Source organism: Oreochromis aureus, linkage group 22 (genome assembly GCF_013358895.1).
Source record: "Oreochromis aureus strain Israel breed Guangdong linkage group 22, ZZ_aureus, whole genome shotgun sequence".
NCBI classification, from domain to species: domain Eukaryota; kingdom Metazoa; phylum Chordata; class Actinopteri; order Cichliformes; family Cichlidae; genus Oreochromis; species Oreochromis aureus.
Window position 1 is genome coordinate 12289303 of NC_052962.1, and position 17265 is coordinate 12306567.

The 17265-nt window shown below is 42.5% G+C and overlaps 1 protein-coding gene across 6 annotated transcripts in view; it reads left to right on the forward strand.

Annotated features, from left to right (window-relative positions):
• Positions 1–17265, forward strand: part of fam49al (family with sequence similarity 49 member A, like) — a 39010-nt gene that overhangs the window by 9651 nt on the left and 12094 nt on the right. The window contains exons 1-3 of one of the 6 annotated variants that reach the window (XM_039605955.1): positions 6687–6706; positions 7002–7092; positions 13563–13642. In XM_039605955.1, the coding sequence (XP_039461889.1) occupies positions 13570–13642 (73 nt within the window). In that variant the 5' untranslated portion in view covers positions 6687–6706; positions 7002–7092; positions 13563–13569. Of the gene's footprint in view, positions 1–6686; positions 6707–7001; positions 7093–7615; positions 8433–9483; positions 11586–13562; positions 13643–17265 lie in introns of those variants that run through there. The other 5 variants (XM_031740146.2, XM_031740143.2, XM_031740144.2 and 2 more) reach the window with 5 other exon arrangements.

Genomic DNA, 17265 nt, shown 5'->3' on the forward strand with positions numbered 1-17265 from the left:
AGTTATTTAAGGTATTAAGTGGAGAAGATAGTGACACAAATTTTTTGTGTTAAAAAAGGAAGCTCTGTTAAAAGCTTTGACCAAATCACATTACACCCATAAGCAAAGACCGTTTTTGTTTGGCTATAGCGAGTCTTGAGCATCAGTATTATGGGATATATCATTTTAATATTATACACAAACTTTGCACACAGATACAGCTTAGGCCCCTGAAGGTTCTCATCTACATCACGCATTAGGATGTCATTATGCTGCCTAGCAACCACCTAGTAACAGGCTAAAATAACCCATTTTTAGCATATAAAGAACATCTACTGCTTGTATTTTTTAATTTTTGTCAGTGACTCTTAGTGTTTTCAGTTTGCCAACAGAAAAATGGGCCTAACAATGTGTTAGCATGGGCATGCAACACCAACATACAACAATTCACTGAAAAAAGTACATTTTGGATAAATTTTTAAGGGTCATATTAGAATATTGTATTGATGACTGATGATGATCTCCTTTTTAACTACATTTTAAAACCATGCTCATCTTCTACCCGTGCTTCCTTACTTGTCAAAACAATTTTCAAATAGAGTCATATTTTAGCACTTGTGAAGGTATCGTAAACAGCTCAAATATTTAAACTAGTTATAACAATGCAATGAACGATAAAGCACGCCTCATTTGGTCCAGATAAGTGGATGGAGGTCAGCTGAACAGGTAAAACCAAACATTCGACTGGTTCTTACAACCAAAATTTTAGGTCCATAACACACATTATTACTCAGTGTAATTAAAGTCCATCCTGACTGATGTAGATGATGTTGATTCAGGCAAATACACGCTCACTGCATGTAGAGGAATCTGCTCTAATGCTCACGCTGTTCACGTCTATCCTTGCAGTTATCGTCACATGTAAAAACACAAACATACACACTCTCCTCTGACCTATATAAAACACAGTGCAAGCAGTCCATCAAGAACAAAGAGCGCCAGCATGCACGCACGCATATTCTGTCTGTCTTTGTTTACAGGTAGTGGGTGGTGGGGAGTTCTAGAAAAGGGGGTGCAATGGGGGAGGGGGACCAGAATAACTAACTACCACACACACACACACACACACACACACACACAAGCCCCCCTGCGAGTGCATGTAGAACCCTAAAAGCCTATCGTGTTCTCTTTGATGGCAGCTAATTGGCATCCCGCAACACAAATACAGATAACAAGAGCTCGCAGATACATTCCTTTATGTCCTCTGACAGCCGAAGCACAGAGACAAAACCGCTATTAAAACTGATATATAAAGCTGTAATTTTCCCAGATCTGCTTTGCCAAGTTTTAAAATGCCCCGGAGCCAAGCCGCGGTATTCAAATATTAATGGCCGCATTAAATATAAGGCATATATTAATCTGTGCTGGAAAAGAGAAAGAAACTACAGAGGAGAACTCAATTATAATTCCCAAGAATTTCCCGTGTTCAACGCTTCAGCAAAACGAGCTGCCGCAGCAAAGGCAAATAGACATCAGGTGTTTTTTTTACCCACCTCTGAACAAATAAGCTATGAAATCCCCCCTTCACTGCCCCACTTCTTTATTTCACTTGAGAAAAGATCACGCTGAAGGATGTTCCACTGTAGAAATGGATTCAAGTGCAACTTAAACGAGCCGCACATCTGCTTGCCTGCCATTTTTTTCTGCCTCTCATTATATCCTCTTTTCTTTGTCAGCAGCGCAGACTCACAATGCTCATTTGCAATCGGCCTTTCACGAGGCACCGTGCTCTCCTCCGGACTGGTGTGTGTGTGAAAGAGAGTGAGAGAAGGGGGAGGGGTAGCGGTGGAGAATCGTAACCTCTTCCTTGATTTCCATCCCTCCTTTGCACTCCATCTTTTGCTCTCACACTCAGCCTCTCTCTTCTTTTATTCTTCATCCCACCTCACTTCAAGGAGGGACAGCGGTATCTATTATTGTATATGAATGTGGATGGGGAGGGCCTGAGGCAAATTGGCTGTAACATTCCTTCAGTGGTCAATCTTTGGTGATGGTCTGGCCTTGTCTGATGCTGCCACCTCCCATTCTGCTCCTGGAAAAGCCTCTTTGTCTCCTCTCGTGTCCTCACACACTGCTTGGGCTCTCAGCAGGGTTCAGCGGCCACAGTCACAGCTGTACCTGTTTCCCTCCAAACCTTAACTTTGAAGCGTTAATAGATCTTTAAAGCTTCATCCAAACACACTGCCTGACTGTTAAACACACACCTAACTCATGCACTTGAATGCAAAGTGTTTCCTAACTGAGGCGTGTAAGTTATTTTGAAAGAATTCAAACACACAGCATCAACTATTCGGCCATTTTTGCCCTTCCTTCCTGCTTCTAGGTGCATGGCGGGTTTCTGTGGGCTGTATGAGAAGTTGACATGCCACGCAGTGGTCAAAGTTCAACCAATCTGACAGTGTGAGGAGCTCCCAGAGCACTTCAACATACAAGAGCTCCACGAGGATGATGCAAGCCCAGCATCACTCTGGTCGTCTCAGTAAAATAGCCAGCGGTATTTTTTTGACAGGCTTTTTGGATTCTTGGAGAAAACAGGCGTTTTACTGAGAAAGATAATCTCAATGAAGTGACGCCACTTTTGATCTTCAAAGCTTGAATGCAATCAGCACTGAGACTAACGAATTACTTGAGCGTCATCGCCGCTAAGCTCCTGTGCTCACTGTCACGGCGTTTAATATCGCTTGCAGTCATGTTTAGCCACTTGTTAGCAAACTCCTTTCTGGGACACATAACACCTTAGAAATTTACAGGTCAATTATTTACCTACATATTTAATATTGTAGCGCAAAGCTTAAAAAAGTCAAAGATTTGAGTTCTTCTCTTTTCTAGACGAAGAGAACCGGAAGTACAAAATGCCAAATTTATTGGTTTTAGGATTTTGAGCCACATGCTGCGTTACGTTTCGCTCAACATAGAAATCAGCAACCATGATCATTGTAGAGACTACTTACAATTAATGTTAGTATAAAAAAACAGCTGTATCCTGTGACACCACACTTATCTGCATCTGGCAAGAAAGCACAAACGAGAAAGTGAAGAAGTCAAAATTGCGGATGGTGAGAAGTGAATGATCGGCTGCATAAAAAAGAAGGTTGGAGAAAAAGTGGAAGAGATAAAGGATTAGAAAAGTCACGGATGGGACCTGCTGAGAGCGCAGAATCAAAATGGACTGATGTGTCTGTGCAATGACTTCTGATCTGTGTCTTCTTCTGCCCCACCTATAATCCTCTAGTCTGAGTCTCTAAATACATATCAGCTGTCAGGTTGCTGAAAAAAGCAGCTAGAGTGCATTTAAACACTGTCCCCTCCAGCTGGCTTGTCTAACAGTGTCTGCCATCTGGAGACTGCAGAGTAGTCTAATATTTGATTAACATGACACTGATTCACGATGAGGCTCATCAAGGGGGAAAAGAAGAGTATTCATCGATTTGTTTTGACTGCTTCCCCATTTCCAAAGAGGATGGAATGATTAGCACCTCATGGAAATTTGTTCCCAAATTGTTTTAAACAGAAACACGAATTTTTAAAATAGCTTTTCCTAACCTAGTTTTTTGGGGGGGGTGGATGCTTTTATTTTTTATACTTTGAACACTAAACTAAATTATTTCACAAAAACCAAAAGCTACCAGGGTCAAAATGATTAGCTTATTGCTAATATGCAGTTGTGTATCCTTTTTGCTGGACAACATCCTGCAGTTGTTTGTTGTAGTTTTTAAACAAGTCTCACAAATGTTTCCTGAGCAATCAAAGCCCAGTCTTCTTTGGTGAATCTCTCAGGTTCCTCCAGATGTGCTGGTCTTCTGGCGTGGACCTTGGTCTTCAGTTCACCCCACAGATTTTTAATGATTGAAGTCAGGGACTTTGTGCAGGCCTGTCCAGAACATTTACTTTAATCTTCTGCAGGTAGTTCTTCACCAATAGCAATGCATGTTTGGGTCATTATCGTGCTGGAAGGCAAAGTGACGACCCAGAGCCAGTTTTGTTGCTGACTGCTTGAGGATTTCTTTTAAAATCTTCACGTTCTTTTTTCTTTATGATTCCTTCCACTTTGACGAGATTTCCAGTTACAGAAATCCTAAAGCGTCCCCACAGCATGATACTCCCACCACCGTGTTTCACTGTAGGGATGCTGCTCTTTAGCTTGTACACCTGTCCCTTCTTTCTCTAAATATAAGCAGCACCTCAGTGGCAAAAAAAAAGCTTTATGAGCATCAACAGTTCTTTTTCTCAATTTTAAACTAATTTTTGCCGTGATGATTTCTCCCTTATTACCCTTACTTTAGTTTTTATGCTGTGTGTAAATAGTAGATAATGCTCAGTTTGACCTTGATTTCACGACCTTTGAGCAGTACAAAGTTAAAGCACATCATTGCTCAATAAAAAGGTCAGTTTTTCTGGTGGCTAATTATAATGACCCTGGTAGTTTTTGTTTCTATGTCCAAATATAAACAAGTTATGCTTTCTAAAGAAAACTAGTACAATTAGAAAACAAATGCGGCCAATAATTTTGTCCTCTGTATATATATTAACACTGTAATAACACATATCAGATTTGTGTAAGTAAATTCATCCATGAAGTTAATCATATGACTTATTTGCTCAAATCTTGAGCCAGTTTTACGAAATTTTGGGGTGACGAGCTAGATAGCATCCTCATCTTACTGAGTCCCTTCATGACCATTTTTCCTTCATTTTTACTTATCTGTATAAAAAAAAGAAACTAAATGTATTTGCATAAATGTTAATCAAGCACATTAGTCATGAAGACCATTTTTACGCCTCCTGCAACACTGCAGTATTACTCACTTAGTGGTGATTGGATTTAGCTGTTGAAATGAAAAGCTGTGCACTATAAAAGTGGATGCATCTTAAACCCTCGAGCTTTAAATATAACCATGTATGCTGGAAGTAGAGATGGAAACTGAAGTTTGTGTATGGTGAGAAAGCAAACAAGTGGCATGTAGCTTTAATGGAAAAGTGGACCATTTGATTAGCAATTAGCAGATTTTAAAAAATAGTTCTCCATCAAAGTGTGTAGTCGAGGCCCTGAAGCAGGGGTAAAATTAGATATCTATTCTCGTCTGGTAAAGGCTCAAATAGTTACAGCTGCAACTAAACGGGCTTGTGTGAGAGCTCCAAAGTTAGGAGCAAGAATAAAGTTCACCATAAGTCTGCAAACTTAACCTGCGCTTGTTAAGTGGGTAAAGGCTACTCACTGAGTTTTCTGTCTGCACCGAGCTGCAAACTCACCAGATGTGACTTTGCATATTAAATTCTTCTACAGTAAAGACGACAGTTTAACACAGATGAACACTCAACCTGCCACAACACATTTAATCTGTGGTTTGTACATATAGCGCCTGCTGCTACCTAGCTAGCTAGCACTGCTTTGTGACCACCGGTATCTCAATTAGCAACCACCTTACAGCTACAAATGCAAGAAGTGACAAATCAATCTTTTATGTGAACTGGGCTTTAGTCTCTTGGGTCTAGTCTCCTTTGAAAGGCTTGACCTTTGCCCTTTCACTGACAGAATAAAAATTAAACTCCTGAATCAGTCCATGACTCCCTGATAAGGCAGACGATGTGATTCCACGATTGCACAGCATTTTACCACTGCTACAGGAAAGTAAATGCTTTGGTGTCCCCTCGCGCTCCAGATATTGAGCGAAGTCCATCTATCCATCCCACCGCATTGATAACACCAAACTGTGCGTTGCCATGAGAATAAGAGGCTGTGTTTCCCTGGCAACTATTCTGCAAATATCCTGCCTTCCTCCTGTCTGCACTCTCCCCTGATGAGATTCGATGATGCAATGGCAGCAGCAGCAGTGTTAATAGTTACACCAGTCAGCGGGTAAGAGTGCTGGAGGTGTGCGAGACGCTCAGTCAGTAAGATGAGCTTAACAAGCTTAAATGAAGACATAAAAATGGAAAGAAGAAAGCAAGAAGCACCATTCACGGGCTCCCAGACTGAACTGATTGTTAAGCTTCTGTATCTTAAATGGTATTACTCCATCAAAACCACCCTGAGACATAGAAAACGTCTATAATCCACAACTGTGTGTGGATTACAGCTGCTTTTAGTGTATGGTCTAAATATGTATGATTCTGAATCAAACATATACCAGTTGCTTATGGTAAAAAGAATTGTTACGCGACTCTGCAGATGCTTGTTAAGGCAGCTGGAGTGGATTATCTACCAGTCAGGCTGGTGGTTTGACTCCATGTCTGAATATCCTGAACCCCAAGTTGCCCCTGATGCATCTATTGGAGTGTCAATGTTAGATAAAGTGCTTAGAAAAAAGCACCTGTATGAATATGTGTGAATCTAGTAAAAAGTGCTGTCAGTGCTCAGTTAGCGTTGAAAATAAATATACAAGGCCAGCTATTTAGTCCACCTTAGCATGCCAATAGCGCTACGGTCTGCAAGCCATTTTGCAACCCACCCCTACCCGAGCTCCATGTTAATGCTTTATCTGACTCACTCAGGCAGTTTAAATAAATACAGATTAAATTAACAATCTTCTTTGACTGTTGTGGTCTTGACTGACCTGTTTTCAGTTTCTGGTCAAACCAAGGTAGCCTTCATCAGTTAAAAACAACTAAGTTAGTGGCTATCTAAGGATACAAGCATGGTTAAGAGAAAGAACAGAGCTGAAGGAGAGTAAGTGTGTGGCCAAAAATCTGTTATTTGTAGGTTTAAACAAAGGCTTGAACGTTTTTTGGATGGAGTCACATGTTCAGTCTGGCCAATTATAACCATATCACAGTCATATTTGTTCCTAATATGTTGCCGTTTCCAACTCTTAACATCTTGATATCCAAATAAACAATACGCTACATTCCTGTTTTTCCCCACATTGCCTCCACATGTAGTTGAAATTTACGTCGACTCCCCTCCCTTGGCTTTTTTTTTTCTTCTTCTTACCCTTCTTAATCTGTTTCTTTGTCTTTGTCAGGTTGTGGGTGCTGATGCTGTAACCACTGTTTGGAGCTGACAAGCCCTGGTTGATGCAGTGAAGTGTTCCAGTGGGATAAACACAAGCGAAGGTAGGAATGCAAGGAGATAACTCGGAGAAAGAAAAACAGAAGCATACAAAACACCATTCGGGGGAAGAGGAGAGGCAGATTTTCTGAATAAAGATTGGTGAAGATGAGAGCTGAACGAGTGCAGTCGCTGGATGCAGTACAGCTGCTAAAGGGTTTGATTCACAGGCCACTGAATACTCAGTTAGTGACAGAAAGATTGTGGTTGGAGGCAGAGAGGAAGAAAGACAGAATAGAAAGGGAATGCGGATGGTATTATTGGTGAGTTAATAGAGGTTAGGCTTGGCAGTGCCATTCCTGTGCTCACTAAATCCACACTGATGAAGCTCCTGGGCTGTAACAGGAGGAATCTTTCAGTGAGAGCTGAAAGGAGGCTGGGAGGCTTAGCGCTGCCGCTTGGCTTCCAGTCTGGACCAGATTTGCTTTTCAGGCCCATGTGGGAGCAGGGCTGTGTCTTTATTAAGGCTCGAGGAGCCCCTCGCTTTGGTGTCTCTTGCCGGACTACAGATGAGAGCTGTGTGTGCTGTGCGGTTGCATAAGAGAGGCACTTTCCTCCACTCAAACGCCGGCAGACTGCAAACACTGTGCGTGTGAGAGGAGCTGCAACCGGTGGCCACCAAAGACACACTTCCTAATTCTGCAGAGTGCCGCATCTCAGCGCCCAGAGAGTCCATCTGTGAGGCATCCAGTGGCTTTGTGGAAAGTTTTAATAGCAAACGTGTGTTTGCGCTACCCTATCGCCATTTCCGTTCTGCCACTTGGATTTGTTTGCGCCCGAGGGCCACCGGTGAGGCCGAACGGCACCTTGACAGAGATGTGCTGCGACAAGACAAGGCCAAAGAAGCCGGGAGAGTGCTGCTGAGTGGTGAAATAGGGAAGTGAAGCAGAAAGGAGGGCTGAAGGGGATATTTTTGAGGAACCCATTCTGACGTCAGAAACAAAAAAAGAGAGAAGAGACTTTTCTCTATTTGAGTAGAAATGATATAAACGCACACACGAAAAAAGAGAGAGAGCGAGACATCTTATGTTCTGTAGACTCACAAGCTTACACAGCAAAAACAAAACAAAAAAAAAAGCCCATAGAGCGAATAGAAAAGGAAAAAGAAGCCACAGGCCTTTAAATAGACATCTTAAAAAAAAGAGAAGTGTGAAGTGGACAGACTGAGGGAGAAAGAGCAAGAGCAGAAGTTTACATCAGTCTCTAAGAAAAGCCGAGAGTGGGAACCGGTGGAAACCATCGTGGGACTCCAGTTGTCACTCTGGGATTTACTGACAGGAGGTGAGGACGTGCAAGAAGAAGCTGAGGACCAAACGAAAAAGCCACACACTCATAGGAAAGCAGGGTAAGAGGAGAGAGGCTGGCTTTAAAGCTTAATGAATCGCATTTACCATCCGTGCCACCAAATAAAGACCAATCTCATGAGTAGTAACAAGTGAAGCATCGGCTCGCTGTTGTGAGCGACTGACCCGGTGTGCGAGTGAGCTGGATGCTGTTTTTTTTTCCTTTTTTCTCCTTCATCTTCAGCTGAGAAGATATTACCAGGCCAACAGTATCCTGGCAACCATCAGCCCAGCTCTGCTCTCGGCACGGACCACATGCTGCTCCAGACTCAGTGTGTGTTAATGTGTGCGTGTGTGGCTGTTGTGAGGCTGACACGCACCAACACTTCACAGAAATCTTTCTTTGCTTTATGCGAGGTTGTGACGTGGATCTCAGCTTGACTTCGCCTTTGTAGTCACCTTGTCAGGCCGAAGATGAAGATCGGTTATTCATATATACACGGCGTCGGCTCGGTTTGCATCTCTCGGAGCAGGTGGTGGAAAAGTCAGGTCGGAGACGAGGTGCGTTTTGGGCCGACGCTCACAGGTTACAGCCGTGACTCAGCACACAGCCGCGTTTAAGCGATTTACCTGCAGATGGAGCAGACACAGAGTATGGCAGGTAGCTGCAGTCCTCGTGTGAAACTGTCTCAGTGACCGGACAGTGTAACCCCATCCCTTCCTCTGTGCTGCATTGCAACACCCGTTCTTGCTGAGTAACAGGGAAAAGACCGTTGATACATTTAATTTATTTTCTGCAAAATGGCATCTAGAGAACATGCAAATGCCAGCTGTAACTCATTCTTGAAGCGGGAAACTGATAGACCTCAGCTGTGAGCTAACACAGCACATGCACAAACACAAAGGGCACGGCAGAGGAAGTGAAACTTGGCAGCCGCTTACCTTCTGCTACCAAAGCGAGCGAGAAGCAGGGAGACGATTAAAGGCGACCTGTTATGCTCATTTCCAGCTCCGCGCTTTTACTGTAAGAGCAGATGCATGAGTTAAAAATAATTGTTATTTATCTTATATTGGTTATGAGGACAGATGTCTTCTGATTGGATGCCCCTCCCAGTTCAGGTTTGAACTGGGAGGGGCATCCAATGCTGACATATAAAGGATATCTACTCTCACTCTCAAAGTACTCTCTCATGCATTTGGCTAAGTCATGTTTCTTATCAACATTTATGATTTTTAAACTACTAAAATTAAAGGAAGACTTTCATTAAAGTGTTGGAATTAAACTTGTGGGATATTGATCTGCTCAGTTTAGTAGCAGAGGGGTTTTAATCAGTTTCAGCTGCTTTGGTGTTGATGAATTTAACAACAGGTGCACTCGAGGGGCAACAATGGTTTTGGGGGTTGTTGGTAGCTGCTTGTAGCATGAGGCATGGTTGGCATCAACATCATACTCCAACTCCTCCAGGATGGCACATCAATACGTGCCATTGCCAAAAGGTTTGTGGTTCCTCCCAGCACGGTCTCAATCACACCTGATCTGACCAAAGAATCATGAGGGTGGCTCCTGAAGCCAGGTTTGCATTTGCCAAAGAATACCAGGATTAGCAGGTCCATCACTGGCGCTCTGTGCTTTTCACAGATGAGAGCAGGTTCACCCTGAGCACATGTAATAGACATGAAAGGATGTGGAGAAGCTGTGGAGAACATAATGCTGCCTTTAACATCATTCAGCATGACCGATTAAGTGGTGGGTCAGTGATGACCTGGGAAAGCATATCCATGGAGGAACACACAGACGTCTTCAGGTTAGGTGCTGCATTAGATATCAGGATGAAAACCTTAGTTCCATTCTCAGACCTTTTGCTGGTGCAATGCATCCTGGGCTCCTCCTGGTGAATGACAATGTCCAACTTCATGTGGCAACAGTATGGAGGCAGTTCTTGGAGAATGAAGGAACTGACACCACTGACTGCCCCCTTGGTGTTATAGGCAAAATGGAGTAATCTGCTCTATAATTTACCTTTCAGGGTGTCTTTGAATTCAGCTCTCTGTAGGACGATCATTTTCATTTCCATCAAACAATGTGGGATCCTTTCATTCCTAACACATCAGCATAGATATCCAAATATCTGACGTGTTTTTTAAGTGTTCACTTCATTTTCTTGAGCGGTGTACATACAAAAATAAGGAGCTTCCTTAACAGCATAACAGGTCCCCTTTAAGGAGGGTGGCTTTTTTGGTGTTTTTTGCTCTAAACTACCTGTTTAAGCAGCTTTAATGTTTTTAAAATCATCTTGTTCCACAGTATGACATGCTTTGTGCATGAGCGTATTACTGAAGCTGTGTGTGAGTCAGTCAAAGGTAAATCAGCAGCATCATTTCAGACACAGAAATAAAATTCAGCAGGCACAACGGATATTTTCATTGAGATGTGGGCACCTTAATGCACCTGTACTTACTGATAGTTTGGAGTATAGATGCTCCTGTTAGTGTGATTAGTGGCAGAAAAAGAGCCTCACCAACGTCACTATTTTCAGTTAACTGCCAAATTGATCTTAAATGGGCCAGACCAGTAAAACCGTTGAACAATAACCTTTTAAACACCCCAAATTGTTTATTTTTAATTCAATGAAATCATTCTGAAAAGCTCTGTATTTAATGGAGAGTTTGGATCCTTGGGTTCACGCTCTGGCATCTGGCCCTGTGGTCTGAAGAAGTATCTATAGACTGCTGTACATAGAGAGCATTAGAGGGGAGCAGTCTGCACATGGCAGGCTTTTATTGGGTTACTATAGTAATGTAAATGGATTAAAACCACCGCTCAGCTCGAGCGACTCCCAGTGAGTGAGCTAAATGATTCACGACTGGATTTGGGCCGTGCTGTAATTGAATACAGCATACGCTGCGTATCGGACACAAACTGCGACCGGTGTCATCTGTGACTGGACGTCCGGCTTCGCTCTGGACATATTGCTTAGACAGAAGGATGCAGAGGGGAAAATTAGGAAAGTGCAGATGGGTAAGAAACTAAAGCACTCCCGGTCTGCTGCGTTCTCCATGTGCCTGTTGTGTATTTTGATTGCAGGTTGCCAGATCCTGTGTACTGTATGCATTTTGTTGTTTCCTCCCGTCCAGGTCGCCAGCCATGGGGAACCTCATTAAGGTCCTTGGCAAGGATTTAGAGAACTGTCCACATTTTTTCCTGGACTTTGAAAGTAAGTGGGCGCCTGGGTTGCGTGCGTGTGTCCGTGTGGTTGAATTGTGAGCGTGTGGAGTGGAGGTGTGCAGCGGGGAGGGGGTGGGGCCAGGAGAGGAATGACTGGATGTGAGCTGCTGAGCTGGTGGTGATTTGATGGAGTGTTGTTGAGGGTGTGGTTTGTCATTATCAGACACTCTTTAGTCCCACTCTCCACACGAGGAAACCTGTTTGTTTTATGAATTAGTCAGCCGTCCACGGAAATCAGATATTATAAGAAGCCAATAAACAGAAACAAACCAAACCAACAACCTCAGACGCTTGAGCTTAAAATAGAGAGCAGTGACCACAGGTAATTGAAAGCAGCACATGGGGTTTTTCTCTCATAGAAACTCACCTTTTAAAAAAATTCAGTTTCACTGCTCCAGTTTTGAGTCACATATCTGACACGCAGCTTTCATAAGGTGGATGCAAACACTCCAGTGCTACGTAACAAGCTGTACTTTGCATCAAATTATACCAAACTAGAAACAATCTGTTTTTATTACACAGTAAACAAACGCAGTCATATCCTAATTACACCGCGGTTATGGGCTAATTAGAACCTGTGCATAATGTTTCTGGATCCAAAAGTATTAAACCTAATTAGATCAGGTTTGGCCTTTATTACAGCGGGATGAAACACAGAGCTAGACTTTATTCTTTCACTTCATTTTATCGCAGGGTTCCCTTGTAATGTGTTTCATTCACACTCTGGATGGATCCATTGTTCAGACAACAGAGTTATGATAGTTTGGCATTTAAAAAATGTTGTTTCATTTTGAATTTTCCTTTTTGTATCAGTTTAGTTTTAGTTAGTTTCCAGAGTGGGCAGGAGGAACATTACAGTACTGCCGACATCACAGGCTCAACAAAGCCTCATCAGGCAGGCTGTGAGTGGTTTATCAATGAGTGTATTCCTGTTTTACAGTTTATTTGTATTAAAATAACTGATTTTTTTAATCACCTAATTTTAGCTTTTAGTTTAGTTTTAGTTAACTATAATAACATTGCCTGACTAGTATTAGGCCAGTGTTAGGCTGTTAGAGGTAATCCTATAACACCAAGGGAAGCATATTTTATACACGAATGTTTGAGATCAATAAATTGCACATAAAGGCAGAATGCAGGAAAAATGATGCGATCTCACTAACTCAACAGGACTCGAACGCATCAAGATGCATGTGAAGTAGTTACAATGAGCAACAAATGGCCTTGTAATAAAGAAAAAACATGATCAATAAAGGCCCAGTAAGTGTCCTCAGAGTGCAGTGTTTTCAGTGTGAACCAGTACACAGAGTAGAACTGGATACTCTGGATCTGACAGTATATGGAGTTTCTAACTAGATCATAATTAAGGTGTATTGTGTCTAATCAGAACGTATTATTCCTAGTGTTTGTCTAATTTGATAAAAAGGACAGCTGATTAAGTGTTATTAATGCAACAAAAAATAAAGTGCACCCCTGCAGTATTTTTTAAGTCGTTGTCTGTATATTTCATGACTTTATTGCAACTTTTAATTTAAACTTTCTGCACCAGACTCAGGTAGTTTCCTGTATTTGAGTCTTAATGAGTTTCCTGTCTTCCAAACTAAATAAGTTCAAACTGTTCTTGCGACGAACTGTCATGAGATTGAGGCTAGTGGCGCATTCCTGCGACCTTTGACCTTTAAGCTCGAGGGCTTTTGGAGTCGGCGCCTCCAAATGAAGGACTATTTTATGTCAGAGGAAACGGTGAGAGTGGGATTAAAGACGTTCTGCGTCCACGTTGTCACGCTCCACCCAGGACATACTCCCATCATGCCATTCCAACAACGTCCTCTCATCCACCTCGACACCCTCACCTCTCGCACAACGCACACCCACCTACACCTCACACGCACGCACACGCGCGCACAACCCCTCCCGACACCCATCCCCTCATCACCCACAGACTTCTCCCCTCTCTCTGTTCCAGGGGGCTCATGGGAAACCTCCTGAAAGTGCTGGCTTGCGCCGAACTTGAGCATGGCCCAATAGTTTTCCTTGACTTTGAACGTGAGACCATCCGCTTCTTATTTTTTTGAGTTATCCCTTTCTCTTTGTTGCTTCCCCCCTCCTCCCTTTTATTTTTTGGTCATATCATCCATCTTAGCTGACCATTGTGTCATCTTTAGGTCCTTCATTACACTTTATTTCCTCCTCAGCTCTCCCCCTCCTCACCCCTCCTCCTTTTCTTTATCTTTTTGATTTCTGCTCCGGGGACCGGCATTTGAAAGGCATCTGGCTTCTTTCTGAAGGGTCTTACTCACGCACGCTGCATCCTATTAGACGCAGACAGATGCACAATAGCAGGGTGGCACTGCAGCAAAAAGAAAATAAATTCATTAATGTTAAAAACTGACAACAATAACACTTTGCTCTCCGAAGCTACAAAGAGCTGAGGAGAAACAAACAGAGAATGCCAGTCCTGTGTGGGTTTCTGTTGCTCGGGGATGACGATGGCTAACAAAAAGTCTGTCGTCATCCCTCCACCTCCTCATCTCTTCATCCCCTATTGTGCGTCTAATCTATTTGTGAGTGTGTGTGTGCGTTAGGAGAGTGGGACTGATAAAGAGAAGCTGAAGTATGACTGTGAAGAAAGGCTAATGAATTCACCTCTGTCCCCTCTTTTCTAATTTACCCAGTCAGTGAAGTCTGAACTTTGCAAAGCATCCATCCTAACAAATCTTTTTTACTTCATTACTCAGTGTTAAAATCATTTTGTAGTTCACCTCAATTTATAATTTACTTTGTTAGCAGGCTCGGCATTTAACACAAAGTTCAGTGAGCGAGCTGACATGTTTAGAGGTTTTCTTGAATTGTTGGGTTTCCTTGAGATTCAGATTATTTTGTTCCTCTTTTGATGAGTTTAAAAAACCTTGAAAAAGCATCTCAAGGGAAGATCTTAACACTGATTATGAATTTTTAAGATGTAGATGTTTTGCACTGTATCCCCAACATGTTCTGCACCTCCTCAAACATCCCCTTCCCCCCTTTTAACAGCTGCCTTCCTCCCCCCTCTTTCTTTACCCGCTGTTACAGTGGGAGTGGGAGAGCTCACTGCTGGCGAGAGACGTCAGCCGTCAAATAGGTTGAATTTCCCCTTCGTGTGTCGGGCCTGTGATTCACTTTACTTCAAAAGCGAGTTGGGATGAGTCAGACTCGGGAATGGCAGCTTTGGGAGCGTCCCTCCCCCTCCTCACCCACCCCCCTGTGCCATCTGTGAGCTCTCCTTCTCCACCTGGAGACACACACTCACCTCTGTCACACAGCTTCAAGTTTGGTTTCTCGTTAAACTATTTATAGCTCGGCGCTGATCGCACCTCCCTAACACCCTTTGAAGGATAAGATGCAGTTCTGACCACTGACAAAAAGATTATCTGGATGGATGTCTGGACTGAGCTGCTCTCTGTGAAAATCATCAGTCAGCTTGAAGTCATCCTCAGACTGAATTATAGCAACCTCTGTGTCTTAAAACATCTGAAGGAAATGGTTTGAAAATCAGGGAAGATACTGCTCTCACGATGAAGCTGTAATCAGCCAACCTCGGAGAGAGAAACAAACTTAGTTTGGTGCACACATTGTGAAAATCCCCCTGGGAGCACGACTAAATACAAAAATCAACAAGTGAAGCTTGAGGTTTATCAAGGTTGTGTAATACTGTGATAATTATGGCCAGATTTCCCATATCCATAATGAGACTTCTGTCACAAACAGTATGTGCGAATCACTCACTGCACTGTGTATTATAATTAGGGTCGTCCATTTTATTCAGTAAATTTATATCCACGACTGCCCGCAGTAATTCCATCCACTGCATGAGCTTTATACATGCAAAATAATAAAAATAAGTGATTCAGCTCAATTCATTTAAATTTATATGTTGCTAAATCACAACAATGAACCAACCATAAAAGTGAAGTCGAAACCTTAGACCCCATCCCTGGCTTTTTTCGTTATACTAGCGCATGCCAACACATTCTCTGCTCCACGTTCATATCATTAACTGTATATTAAAAATGGACATCACAACTGTAATGCAACCAATTGGTTTCTGGACAATGATTTTTTTAACGCCTCTAATTTGGCATTTTGGCCGTCATCATCTCTGCTGATCAGCTAATACTGACTGCTAGCTAGCTAGCTTAGCTAATGAGGTGCATTTGTTATTTACTTAGCCGTACATGGGATGCTAATTTGGCTAGCAAAAGACAGGGTTAAAACAAAATGTAGAAAACTACACAGCAACGCCTTTTAGTACAACCAAAAGTGTGGGCTGGATATGAATGAGGAATCTGTATGATCACAATGTAGCCTTGCCTGAAGTATACTGTGCTGTATTGTTTGAATAACAGCTTACAAAATGAAATCTTTCTCTATTAAGGAAGACTTTAAATTTGCAACTCAGACCATAAATAGTTCTTTAGCTAATAAATCAAATTAGCAGCAGGATAATTGTCTGTAAAGATCTATAATTGATTCATTTTTTCCAACCAAAGGAGTCCCCCCCCCCTGCTGGCCAGTATAAAGAATGCAGGTTTAAGGCAGCTCCAGACTGATACCTGAATATGTCCATCTTTTATATACAGCTAATTTATCTTACAAATATGAGAGCGTTATCAAACACCAGATCTTGGCTTGATAAGTGGATTTAATACAAAGCAATTATGCTATACTTAATTAATACCTAGTAAACATAATGTGTTGTTTACCAGAATAATGAAGGAGGGCATTAGAGAGAAGTCTCTAACGTTGCACTGCTTGCTGTGCTTATAATGGCAGCTGGTGTGCACATAGGACAGCAAATATGCCTTGATTACTATTTCTCCGCAGGGAAGCAGCGCCTCGGGGTGCAAAAATAATCAGCAGAGCAACCGCATGTAGAGAGCTGCCTGGGCACACTCCCACTCTTTATACCTGAGTCAGAGGCAAGAAAAACCAAACACAGCGCTGACTCAAGAGGACCCCTCCTAAATTGTGTCCCTGTAAGCACTTCATCTGTCCTGTGTGCATACAAGAACGAAGCAAAAACTGTGACTGGAAAAAAAAACTGAGATAAAAACTGAGCATGCCCAGAGGTTTCCCTCTCTGCTGCTTATTTTTCTCACAATTAAACTTAACAGTCATTAAAAAAAATCATTTCACAGATGTGTAAAGGGAAAAGGAGAGTGAGAAAAAATCTATAAGACTATTACATCAGTCTGGTTCTGCTGTTACACCTACCCAGGCTTTGGTACATTTATGCTGAATGGGCAGTGGACATGAATGGTTGCTTTTACAGCGACTGCAGCCCATCAAAATGTAAAACTCTGTTCCCTGACACGAAACCAACTTGTTATATGAGTAACCACAAACCTTGCTGTCTGACAGAGCGCGCTCTACGAGTGTCCTGTTATTGTTCTACCTGTAGGTTGTTTATTGGCCAGATTTTAACCTTAGATATTTACACCTCCAATGATTACTCTTTGTCTTTCTAATTCTTTGCTAATCTCAGGTTTCTATCTGGCCTTCTAGGACATCATCATCTAAGCTCCTCACTAATCCCCGCTCTCCCTTTCCTCTCTCCTCTCTGTATCCCATCGCCTCTGCTCTTGGTATTTTCATCCCGTCATGACACTTTCACGTCCCACTCCCCGTCC